We start from the raw sequence: 12311 nt of genomic DNA, 5'->3' as shown, positions 1-12311 counted from the left end.
TATACAAGGTGGTGTTCTGGAGGTTCCCAGTCCTACCTGCAACCCTCTCTAGACTGTTTTTTCTTTCTGGTCAGGCTCTTCCTGTTGCACTACGTTCCCTTGGGCCTGAAGTCTGACAATGCGCCTTGCACTATGACATGATGGTGAGGGCAATAAGCTCCACCTTATGTGCAGTTAGTTCCTGAATGTGTCCCTCTGCCAGTCTTCTGGCAAGGAGGAAAAACAAACAATGTCAATCTAAGCACAGTTCAAATACTCAGCAATCAAATGGTAAGTAAAAATCCACTAATATACTACTTTTACTATAACGATCAAATAAGTTTTGTTAAATCCCTATGACTTTCTACCCCATGTAATCATTTGTTGAAACCCAAATTTTGACATCTGAAAGGTCAGCAATGACGACAGGTCAATGTAAAAACTGAATACCACTTTGTTCCAGAAACAAAACCAAGGAAGTTAAAGGAGCTCAGCAGCAGCAACAGGCAGCTCCCTTCCCTTGGCTGGAGCTGAGCAGGTGACTGCTGGGCTCCAGGTGTTCCTAAGGGCTTTGGAAAGTGCACTGAATTCACCCACCAGGGTTTGGGATGCTTTAGTCTCAAAACTGGCAGCATGTCTGAGCTAAGTGCTGTTCTCAGCACTCCTCCTGAGATAGGAACTGTTTCATTTCTGAGGTGACAACAGACCACTAACAGAGTAATTACAGAGCAAGGTGTAGCTGAGTCCCCTGGTAAAGACAGAAGGACAGGATATTTTCTGTGATTGTTTTGTATGGGTTGCTGAAGGAGGGTGGTAAACACATAACATGGTGGCTCCCGCGAAGCCTGCTCCCAGGGCAATGTGTTCCTTTGAGACATAATTGATTCCTGCCATCAGGCACCAGCCTGCTCTCCCCCAGGGTCAGCGCTTTCCCACATCCAACCCTATTATCCCACAGACCATGCCTTTTGTACAACACACTCCAGCTATTCATGTGCAAAGCAGCTGTAATCCCCAGACCTTTCAGAGTCAATATACCAGGAAATAATAAATCCCTCTTGTGCACTCTTGAATATGCTGAGAGGTGACTTGTGGGAATTTCAGCTGGGCAGAAAAATAATAAATTCTCCTTAATTTTTAATTATTTTTAATACTCATTGTAGAAAAACTATGTCATTGGGTGTATGACTATTTCAGGGCCAGCCACACAAGCAGCTACATAAATTGCTTTTGCCTCTAACAACCCTGAAAACGCAGATCAAGTTGTCTCATGTTTCTTAATGATAAAAGTCCACTTATGCACCTGGGAATAACAGTACATTAAGTATTCAGAATCAAAAAAAAAAAAAACTAATTCAAGAGGTTAAACATGTAAAGGGTGCATTTTACAGTAATTAATGACATTTTTTTTGCCTGGGCTGTGATGTTTAAAGAAGGCGTGATAATGCCACGCTGGGGTTCCTCTCAAACACAGCACCCTGCAGAGAAAACCTGTGCCCTGCACTCTCCTGCCTGCAAAGTTCTGTCCCCAGAACTGTTCCTTCTCCACTTTGCTCTCACAGGAGTTTGTCAGGATTCCCAAGCAATGCCTCTTCTGCCAGGAAAGCACAAGGGCTCTCTAGCACCCACCGCAGTTCCTAACAGGGCTCTGTCAGAATGTCCAGTAGCACTGCTGCCATTTCCCAAGAGAGCACCCTGAGGCACAGCATAGCAGACCAACCAGCCAGGACTGCAGCTGAGCTCCTCCAGCCACCCCTGAGTGTGAACCAGCATCCCTGCCCCCCTGTGCCAGGTTGCCCCTTTCTCCAGTGAAAATGGATTCCTGAGTAACTGCTGCCTGCACGGCAAAACGTGCTTTTCAGCCTCACTCAGTGAAAAAGCCGTGTGAGTTCATAGTGCTCTGACAGAAGCACAGGCTTCACAAAGGAGTTATTAGCAACAGGCTGTGTGGGTTTGAATTTCTCTGCGTTTCCCATACTTTTCCCCTATTGACAACATTTCTTGTAGGGACAATAGAAGTGTGCCTTGCAACTACTCACAACATTAGTGATGGTGCTTGAACCTGAATGATTTAAAGGGAAAGAATCCAACTCCCAAAAGACCATCTGGCTATCAGTTATAAGACAGCAATAAAGGTCAGGCCTGCTTCTCAGGAGTCAGGAAAAAGATGTTCTTTGACGCTGAAGAGTCTCTTAAATTTAACCAGCTTGGTACATGCCTACCTGTCACCTCCTAACTTCAAGGCCTGACACCAGTGCTCACTTGCTAGGAGGGAGAACACAGGACACCAGGTTTTGGAGGAAGTCCATTCAAAGGCTACAGAACAAAGGGCAACATCTTATGACAGCTGGCAAAAGCTATGGCATGGTGTCTGAGCTGTATCTTATCTTGCACCATAATCTTTTGACCAGTTCAAAGTGTTCATGAGATGACTTGACTCCTGGCTTTCCCACAACACAGGAATAAAGGGCTCTGAAGACAACATCTGCTCTTAACAAAGAGCTAAGCCCATTCAGGCCCATACAATGAACACCATGAAGCTGGCTATTTCAGCAACACTTCCCTCCTTCCTGTCAACTTCGTGTTAAACTTGGGCTTCACTTGGATTTCCAAACAAGAATTTGTCCTTGGCTGTCTTACCTCACACACACTTCCCTCCACCGTTTCCACTTGTAGATCCTCAGGCAAACTCCATGCACAAGCAGCACACTGGGAGATGAGCACACCTCTGCCCCTGCAGGCCAGGCTTCAGGCAATGGGACACAGCACAACTTTGCTCCAGCAGTTCTTGATGGTTTTCAGTGCTGCCTCAGTACACACTGCAATCAGACAAAATCAGAGTTGATCTAAAGAGTCCACACAGATTCATTCATTTTCTTACCTTTACCACAAAACAACATTTGCTTATTTTTTAGTGAAATGTTTTGTGCACATAAGAGCAAGCAGCACTATTCTCATCTTTCAGATGAGAAAACTGAGTGGGGCTGGTATGGTAAAGGTCACACAGAAGGGCAGCAGTGTGCTGGTTGAGCTCTCTTGGGAGGTCCAGCTTGCCATGGTGCAGGGGATGCTTCTAGGTGGGATGAGAAGATGCCATGCTGCAAATCTCAGGGAGCAGGAGAACTGGAGATTGGCCTTGGCTACTCAGTCCCTTGGACAACAAGCGTGGGGCTTTGGGATTGCACCTGGTGCTGTTCTTTAGCTCATCCCAACCATCATGCTCGAAAGAATCTGCAGACTCCTAGCCAGTTCTGCCAGAAGGCATATGCCTGTAATGAAAGCTGTGCAACGCTGTCCCAACAGGGTTATGGTCCCTGTGTGTTAATGGGGAAGAGGCAAACAGAGGTTACAATTTCTACTTCTCTCTTTATTCAGTTATCCACCATCCTACCACCTGACTTCAGTCTCTGCACAGCATTAAGACATGCCAGGCCAACAAACTCTTTGTTTCACCCTGATAACATCAGTTCACTCACTACTGCAGCAGAAAAAGTGCAATGACTGCATGGACAAGCACAAACATGCACACATGTCCTGGCAAAGTGCAGCTAGGAGGCTGGCTGTGAAGTGTGCTCTTCAGAAAGAGTAACAAGATGTCCCTGGTGCTGTCGATTTGCACCCTAACAGCATTCCCCGCCTTCCTTTCCTGCCTTCCCCCAGAAGCGTGCCTTCTCCACGCCACAAATGTGACTGGCACATGCAGGGACTCAGGAACGCTACTGAGCGCAGACAACCAGCTGGAGGGTCAGTGTTTTCCCAGATCCCTGGGCAGCCCAGCAAAGCCAAGCTGCACACTCCACCAGTCGGTGTGGGCAGAAGGTTATTCTCTCCAGGGCATTTGGGATCAATGCACCGTGCACTGATGGATGCTTCCCCTATTGTTCAGCTGCGTGCCTGGATTGGCTGAATGGCTGTGGGAAACACCAGCAACCTCCAGACTCACATATCTGCTAAACTCTTCGGTGTATAAATAGAGGTGGTCAGACACTGCCAGAGCACAGCCTCATGCTCAGCACAGCAGCCCACGTGGATAGGCTACACCCAGGGCTGACAGCACCTGGAATGGCTCCCAGTAACACCTTCATGATCCACATGGATGAGAAACTGCTGCCAAAGGAGAAGAATAAAGTAAGTAAAACCTTTGACAGGATCACATTGATCAGGATTGGTCTGTGCTCCATGCAAGGCACTGCCTCTGCCAAATAAGCACTGCATGGGAAAAGATGAGAGAATCTCATCCCAATCAGTCTTAGGGAATATAAATAGGATGCAGTATAAAATGAATATGAGCGGGTAACAGGTAGGAAGCATGGCAAATCTCTCCAACAAAAGAAAGTGTCCTTGAACTTTGTGTGTAACAGAGAATGGGTCAGAAGGCAAAGTAGGTCAGGCCCCAGAAAATCTCTAATAAGTGCTGCATTTATTTTACAGCTCAGGAAGCCGGTGGTGGAGAAAATGCGCCGTGACCGGATTAACAGCAGCATTGAGCAGCTGAAGCTGCTCCTGGAGAAGGAGTTCCAGAGACACCAGCCCAACTCCAAGCTGGAGAAAGCCGATGTCCTGGAGGTGGCCGTCAGCTACCTGAAGCAGCAGAGCCAGCTGCAGGAGTCAGGTGAGCCCACAGCACCATCACATCACATGCTCCCATGGGCCTCTGCTGTACCAGAGATCCCTAGGCTGACCCCTCAGATCAAGGCCCACAATCAAGGCTCAGGCTCCTGAAAGAAGCTTCAAGCATAAGCTGCCACTGCTCCATGCCTGAGAAACAATCCTAACTCACTGTTTGCTTTTCTTTCTTTTCTAGCATTCGTTCACAAGAACCCAGAGCAGGACTTCAATAGCGGATATCTGCGGTGCTTAAAGGAAGCAATGCATTTTCTATCCTACTACGAACCCAGGAAGGAAACTCAGGCCCAGCTCATCAAGCACTTCTGCAAAGCTCAGATGGGCACAGATGTCCTGCACTCTCCTGCCGCACGCAGTGCACCTCGCTCACCCTGTGTGTTTGCCAGAAAGCAGCCTGCCCAGAAAACTGCCCAGAAATCTGCAGCAGTAGCCCATACCATCTGGAGACCCTGGTAGACCTGCTGATGAACTTTGCTTTATTCCTCTCTTTTGCTCAAAAGAAAAAGAAAAAATAGAGGGACTTGTGATTTAATAATCCCTCTTCAAAGTAGGAAGCATTGCTTTCCAAAGGTGGGAGGGGGAAGGCTTTGTTTTTCTGTTATGAGAAATGAAGGTCTCTTAGTAGTTTCCCTTCACACTGAAGGACTGCGTGTGTATCTTGTAGCAGATTTGCTGCTCTTGCGGGTGGCTCCAAGCCGAGGAGGGGGGCTGAGCTCCGCAGCAACCTGGAGGTAAAGCCCTTGGCTTCCACCCCACCTCCTGGCTGCTGAGCCCGGGGCTGTCAGTAGAATCTCTCTATGAACTCTCTGGGTCACTGGTTCAAGTGCTGCATTGTCTGCAGACAATGTCCCGACCTTCCTAAAGAAGGAGCACTTCTGAGAATGTACTTTGTATCATAAGGCCAGCATTGAGCTCTCCTGAGCGAAAGATGTTATTCAGATTCACTGATGCTTCTGAAGTTCCTATGCTATTCATAGCACAATTTCTTACAGATCGTTATTATGATAACAGATAGAGTAGGGAAAATTCTCTTAATATCCAGTATGTGCTGCTCTCTGAGGAGGGAAAATTGATGCCTTTTGTAAAGGAAATACCTGTAATATATCTTGGGTGAGGGTGGGGGAGGAAGGGAGGCAATCAGTGCTGTACAAAGCATTACGCTGAACATGCTAAAGAGCTTAAGAAGCTTTTATAAAGTTGTGATGTGTTCATCCTGTGCGATGCTCAACTTTGGTGTCTTTGCTGTACAATACAATAAAAATGGTTTCAGTCTGTAATCCTTTGGTTTTAAATGATTAAAATGGATAATGCTCTGGGACTCAACGCTGCGGGCAGAGCTCTGCAGTGGGGAAGCCAGCAGAGGTGCCATTTCGGAGCCCTTCATTCCAGGCCATAGTTGATACCTGTGACACACACTTGGCAGAGCAGGATTTCAGATCCTGCAGAGGCATCTCCAGGAGAAGCAATCAGAACCAAAACCGGAGGTGAAAGAGAAGGGACAAACGGAGTGGTGTAGCCCCAGGTTAACAGCAACCTATTTAGATCTCAGCAAATCACTTATTTCACAACCAGTTTATTTTCCCTCATTCCTCATTAATTTGCTCACCAATCTGAGCCCAGCTCCTTGCTTTCTGTCCACTTAACAGGTAGTAACACATAAAACAATGGCTAAAAGGACAGTTAATTCGATAGCAATCGAAGATTAAAATAGCATTTCCTCTCCTAAATCATTTCCTCATAATCTTTACTTCTTCTCTTTCCCTGACACCTACCTAGGGGTGCAAAACATACCAGGAATGGGGTTTGTGCCTCAGGAACTGAAAAACACCCCCAGGCTTCAGACTGCTCCCCACCCTCCTGCAGAAGAGACGCTTTCTCTGCTGACTCTCCTTTACATGGTCCTCCCATGTTTTCCTCACCCCAGCTCAATTCAGCACACAAATCTGGCATATCCTCTTACAGGAGATTTACGAGAGGCTGCCTACACGCCTTGCACCAGCTGGGTGCCCCAAGCTCAGAGGGATTTGCAGAGGCACAGGGCCCACATGCAACCTGGGTTGCAGCCCTGCCAACCCTGGGCAGGTCCCTGGGCACGGAGCACAAGGGTCAAACTCAGATTGTCCAAGCTGATAAAACCAAACTGCAAGCTCTGCTACCTGCACCTGGCTGGTACATGACCTGCCATGGACCCTTTGCCAGCCCAGCACCTCACAGCCTTTAGCTGTACCTCATTATGGCCACATGGCCCCTTTGGGTTCTTATTTTACACAGAACACACGAGCCAGGTGAGAGCTGTTCATCCAGCTGCCAGTGAAGTACAAGATGGGTTTCTGGTATGGCTCTGCAGTTCACTAAGGCTGATACCAGTGCTGAGCCAGATCTGTTTTTCCTAACAAGATATGCAATAATTCAGAGGAGATATTCTTAGCTTTACTGGTTGCTTAGTGATGATGAAAAGTCACCATCTTGCTGTGCTCAACCTGCCTTTGTCAATTAGCACAAGCCTCTGCATCCCAACGAAACTCAAGCTGTTCATCCACGCCTGTGTATTTTTAAACCACACCCAATTAAGGCAGCGAGCAGCCAAGGGATGGGGCAGCTTCCACCTTCTGCCGGCAGTGAGCTGTGCTGGGCAGCCGGGGCCCTCCTGCTCCTGGCCTGCCAGAGGCTGCGGGCCTCACCTCCCCAATTACTGGTGAGCAAAAATCCAGACCTCCGGTTTCACCCTTCCTAGCGAAGCAAAGGTTATGTTTACAATTTATTAATTATTATCACTTATAATAATTGAATGCAAAGCTTCTTATTGCTCCTCTGTCCCCTGGGGTTATGCTCCCTTGCCCCAACACATTCCCGCGCCTTGGGAAGATGTTGTTTATTATGCTGATCCCACAGCCCAGGAATACTCTCCTGACAAAGCCCCTATTAACCTCAGAGTGTGGGCCTGAGTTTCTCAGAGTTTCCCACACTTTCTTCCCCATTTATGACATTCAAAGGGACCACAAAGGAAGCGTGCCTCACAACAGCCCGCATTAGTGACGCTTTTTGGCTCCGCATTGTGGTGAGCAGCAATTCCTGTCCTGATAGGCCATCTGGAGCACTATTTTCCCAAGGAGCACATTGATCTATCAGTATTATGTGAGCCCTTTTAAAACTTGGGAATGTTATGCTCTTTGACACTAAATAGGTGCCTTGAGAGGGGTTGTCAGAAAGATTTTAAACCATTTATGGAAGGCATAGAAAAAAAAAATGTAATTATTTCTTTAAAAACACCATCAAAAGCATTTCTGAGACAGGCTGACGTGGATATAGGAAATGGTCTAAACTAAAGATGCTCTATGGCAAGGTGCATCAAGCACAGCCCCAGGCACACAGGAGCGTGTGGCTGCAGTCAGCCCGTGCCAACATTGCCACCTCCCAGCAGAAGCAGGGCTCCATGGCCCAGCAGGGCTCCAGCTGTTTGGATATGGATGACCTCATGGGTGCTTTTGCAACTCATGACCACAACGGGATTGACGGAGGAACCACTAACAAGCCCCTGGGTGCACAGCATGGCTGCTGCTTCTCAACAGTGGGCCTACACAGCACATCGCCCTCTGAGAAAAGGAATTACTGTGCCACGTTCAGCCAGCTCTACACGTTTCTGTTAATCCTGCTTCCGAGCCCCACTGCCAGCCTTCCTCCTGGCTCCACACAACAGAGGCACAGATCCCTGGCACAGAGGGGGTGAGGGTCTGGACCACCAACAGGTGTCAGTGGGACAGACCAGGAGCTGACAGCTGGATTTCAAGAGCCCCAGCTGAGCAGGCTGCTTACAGAGGCTTTAGTACAGAGCAACCCGTCGGCCTCCAGCACGGGAGTTCTTCCCTTAGCAAAGCATTTCCTGACAGCACATCCCACATGGGATGCAAAGCAGGGACACTCCAGGGAGTTCCTTCACCTGAAATTCACGTGGGGAAGTATCTTGTTGCCAGTAAGTCTCCAGGTCTCAATAATCTATACAAACTTTAGGGGAAAAAAAAAGAGACTTGATTCTCTTTGATTGCTCACGAGCTACCAGGGTAGGTGAGGCGGACCTGCTGCCCTTTTGGGGGGAGGGAAGCTGGAGCTGAAGGGGGCTGCTGCTTTGTGCACGCTGCAAGGCAGCTTGCCTGGTTCACCATTCACATGGGATGGTGTGAGCCCGCGATTCCAAGAGGTTCCCACATTGCCCCATTCACAGTGTTAAACTGCCAACAAAAGAAGTGTGCCTCGGTGAGTCCCGAGCAGAAAGCCAACGCCTGCTGCACCATCTGCCCACGCCGAGGAACGGATAATGCTTTAATCAGCGCGAGCTGGTTTAGCCCTTGGGAGCCATGGGACGCTGCTGATGGGATGGCATTATTTAAACCACTCACTTCATATCTCCAAAACTGAAAACTGGGTCACAGCTTCCCTCCCACCTTGCTGAGCCCTTTGCTGCTGGGCCTTCCCACAGGCCACAGCCATCCCGAGTGGGCACAGAGCTGCACAGCACTTCCAGAATGGAGCAAAGGCATACAGCAGGGCAAGAAACAGAGCCAGCCACAAGCTGACAAAATAATGCTGGGAATCGATCTCCAACAGGACTCACGCTCTCTGCTCAGCATTTTGCCAACTACCAGCAATGACAACAGGTTGTGGCCTTGCTGACGGTGATGCTAAGGGCAGGGAAGCAGGCTGACACAGGAACATGTGCAGCTGGCACAGGAAACGAAAGGTTTCCTCATCAGTTTTGAAAGACTGGCAGAGGAAACAGAGAAGGCTTCCACAAACAAAGTTGTAGTGAGAAATGCGTACTCAAGCACTAACAGTGCCAGCCTGGCTTTGCTCCCTGTTCTCGGAGCCAGCCTCTGACCTTGCATTTGCAAGGGCATGACTGCCCTGCCAGCTCCGCATTGGATGGAGCTGGGTCAGCAGGCCCAGAATCTGCAGCTGCCTGGAAAACACCTCAGAAAGGCAGCTTTAGCCACAGATCCTGCCTGCTCCCTTCTGCTTCCTTACCTGTCCTGCAATGCACAAGGCGAGCATACTGAGAAGGCTGAGGGTGGAAGAGAGGGGCTTCGCTTAGAGGCTCAGAACCAAGGGAACAGGGAGGCATTTGCAAAGTGCCGTGAAATCAAATAGGACTCATTTGGGAAAGGCCTCGTAATCATCACATGCCACGGGCTGCCGTAGGAGAGCCCAGATTATCCAAACAAAGCAAGGAAGAGCTCTTAATATACCTTGCAGAGGGACTTGACACATTTAAACAGGGGAAAGGAAAATATTTCAAGCTAACAGCTTAGAGCAAGTTGTTTCACGGGTTCCTCCCTTGATTTCAGTCAGTAGTTGCCTAAAAATTATCTGGTACTGTATTCATCTAAGCACGGTTTAATGTCAATGAAAGGGTTTACTCCCTCCAATTCTGCGCCTTTTCCTTTTCAACCTCTCTTTTGGTCATAGGGACGCAGCATTATCTCTTCCTGGGATCAGTCTTCTGTGCTTAATTTCAGCACGGCCTGGGAAAAGGCAGCACATTGAGATGTCGATGTTCCCAACATCAGGCAGAAGCTGGATTATAATGATGGCAAACGCTTTCCCACGTTCTTACCCCAGCTCCCTCATGCCAGGCCCTATTGTGTCACACACTCCTTGGTCCACCTGCTCCTTTGGGAGCAGGGTATTATCCCCAGGCAATTCACAGTCAATTTACCATGCTGTAATAGATGCTGTCCCTATTGTCCCAGGGCACACATGGATTGGCTATCGACTGTGGGAAACTCAAAGTAGCTTTGGACCCATACATTTGTATGCAGCTCCTGTGTATAAATAGAGGAACTCTCCACTGCTTTCCCCACCCGCCAAGCAGCCCGCTTCGCGCTGACAGCAGCTCTCAGTAATGGCACCCAGCGCTCTCTCCCTGGAAATCCTGACACCCAAAGAGAAGAACAGAGTAAGTATCCACTCCGACTGCAAGGGCACACGGCTGAGAAGGGCTGAGCCTCTTTAGCAGCGGATGATATAGAGATGGAAGGGGAAAACCTTGTCGCTAACTGTCCTACTGCTTTGTGTTACAGCTCAGAAAACCCATTGTAGAGAAACTGCGTCGTGACCGGATTAACAGCAGCATTGAGCAGCTGAAGGTGCTGCTGGAGAAGGAGTTCCAGAGACACCAGCCCAACTCCAAGCTGGAGAAAGCCGACATCCTGGAGATGACTGTCAGCTACCTGAAATACAGCCGAGGTGAGCGCACGCCCTGATCCCCGACTCCTTGCTGCCCTTGCTTTCTGGCACAACACCCGTCTGAGTCTGCCTGTCTAACGCTTCTTTCCTCATCTCCTCTTTCAGCTTTTGCAGCCTCTGCCAAAAGCCTCCAGCAGGATTACTGTGAGGGGTATGCCTGGTGCCTCAAAGAAGCTCTGCAATTCCTGTCTCTCCATTCAGCAAACACGGAAACCCAGATGAAGCTGATCTGCCATTTCCAGAGGTCACAAGCAATGCCCAAGGACTCTGGTTCTCCTTCTGCACCCACTTCCACCCACCAGCCCTCTGCAAAACAAACATCAGCAAAGCCCTCCTGCAACCTCTGGAGGCCTTGGTAGGCCAAAAGCACACTCACCATCACCTGGACATTCCAGAGGAGACCATGACTTGCTACAGAAGTCCCCCTACTCCTCTCACCAGTAGGAAAAAGTGTTTTCCTTCCGCAGAGCATTACTGCACGGGGATGCCTGCTTCCCTTCTTCCAGAAGGACTGAAACGTTCCCACTATGTGGAAAGAAAGTGATTCTGAAGGAATGCAGGATGGAACCCTCCTGTTAGGAGGACCGAGTCGTTCAGAGAGGAACGCCGACTGTTCTTAACCTCAGTGAGGTTGCACGGGTACATCCATTGGGAAAGCTCTATGTGCTGAGATGGTCAGGTTAGTGTTTTCAGCTCAGCAGCAGCCCCCCCTGCGTGCCACCCTGCTCAGCACCCCCAGGCTGCAGCTGGGGCTGGGCTGAGCACACACGTGTGACAACCGGGCTGCCAGCAGGTTCTATGATATTTGTAGGCTGTACCGAGATTGCTTTGTAAAAGGGCTAAGCCATCACTCCAACCGTGTAGAGGAAATTCCTCGGGATGTCTTGCTCACAAAGTCAGAGTGCTGGTTGTGAGGTTCAGGATATATATGCCTTTTATAAAGGCGAGAGCTCCTTCTAATATCCTTATAGGAATGAAAGTTACGGCCCCGTTGTCGATTTTACATGAAATATTTATCGGTCTTTTATGAAAGGCAGTTGTACAAATTATATTTACTGTTCGGTTACCCCCACTGGGGAGAATGTAAACTCAGTGCTGTCCTTGGAGGATGTTATGTGTTACGTGTGAGCTGCACCATTGCATAACTTGTGTCAGAAACCACCCTGAGCTCAGGAGTTGCACAAACTCTCATCAAAACAAAAACAAATAAAATTGAGTTAAGAAAGAATAACTCGCTGCATTGATTGAGTCATTTGCATAGCTCATTTCCCTGCGTTTACTCTTGGTTTGTGAGCTAAAGAGGCAGATTTTGGTACAAAACCACGCAGAGCCGGGAGCAGCTGCCACTGCTGCACATCAACCCAAACCCCCAACGCTGCTTCCCAGGAATGAACACAAAGCTCCATATGAACAAACGGAGCTCTCCATGAGGCAAAACCAGACGCCTCCCCACTCTGCAAGTGGTT

At 48.8% G+C, this 12311-nt stretch overlaps 2 protein-coding genes and 1 long non-coding RNA gene across 3 annotated transcripts in view; 2 read left to right on the top strand and 1 right to left on the bottom strand.

Moving 5' to 3' along the window:
- The window catches only part of LOC140261320 (uncharacterized), a 60652-nt gene that overhangs the window by 47537 nt on the left and 804 nt on the right, over positions 1-12311 (bottom strand). Inside the window, exon 2 of the long non-coding RNA XR_011905697.1 lies at positions 2620-2798. This is a non-coding gene — a long non-coding RNA (uncharacterized lncRNA). The remainder of the gene's footprint in view (positions 1-2619; positions 2799-12311) is intronic.
- On the top strand, positions 3985-5061 carry LOC140261190 (transcription factor HES-5-like). Its single transcript, XM_072354367.1, has 3 exons — positions 3985-4107; positions 4411-4591; positions 4784-5061. The coding sequence occupies exons 1-3, from the start codon at positions 3985-3987 to the stop codon at positions 5059-5061; spliced, it is 582 nt and encodes a 193-aa protein (XP_072210468.1).
- Positions 10459-12038, top strand: HES5 (hes family bHLH transcription factor 5). Its single transcript, XM_072354368.1, has 3 exons — positions 10459-10555; positions 10680-10845; positions 10951-12038. The coding sequence occupies exons 1-3, from the start codon at positions 10502-10504 to the stop codon at positions 11202-11204; spliced, it is 474 nt and encodes a 157-aa protein (XP_072210469.1). The 5' UTR covers positions 10459-10501; the 3' UTR covers positions 11205-12038.

Source organism: Excalfactoria chinensis, chromosome 20, assembly GCF_039878825.1.
Source record: "Excalfactoria chinensis isolate bCotChi1 chromosome 20, bCotChi1.hap2, whole genome shotgun sequence".
In the NCBI taxonomy this organism is placed as follows: Eukaryota; Metazoa; Chordata; class Aves; order Galliformes; family Phasianidae; genus Excalfactoria; species Excalfactoria chinensis.
The sequence above is the reverse complement of the archived record's forward strand: the minus strand, read 5'-3'. Positions and strand labels throughout refer to the sequence as shown.

Excerpts from the sequence above, each read along its gene's own strand:
- LOC140261190 (XM_072354367.1), top strand. The coding sequence starts at position 3,985 with ATGCTCAGCACAGCAGCCCACGTGGATAGGCTACACCCAGGGCTGACA. Across the intron at positions 4,108-4,410 it reads TGCCAAAGGAGAAGAATAAA|CTCAGGAAGCCGGTGGTGGA; the intron begins GTAAGTAAAACC and ends TTTATTTTACAG. Across the intron at positions 4,592-4,783 it reads GAGCCAGCTGCAGGAGTCAG|CATTCGTTCACAAGAACCCA; the intron begins GTGAGCCCACAG and ends TTTCTTTTCTAG.
- HES5 (XM_072354368.1), top strand. The coding sequence starts at position 10,502 with ATGGCACCCAGCGCTCTCTCCCTGGAAATCCTGACACCCAAAGAGAAG. Across the intron at positions 10,556-10,679 it reads CACCCAAAGAGAAGAACAGA|CTCAGAAAACCCATTGTAGA; the intron begins GTAAGTATCCAC and ends TTTGTGTTACAG. Across the intron at positions 10,846-10,950 it reads CTACCTGAAATACAGCCGAG|CTTTTGCAGCCTCTGCCAAA; the intron begins GTGAGCGCACGC and ends CTCCTCTTTCAG.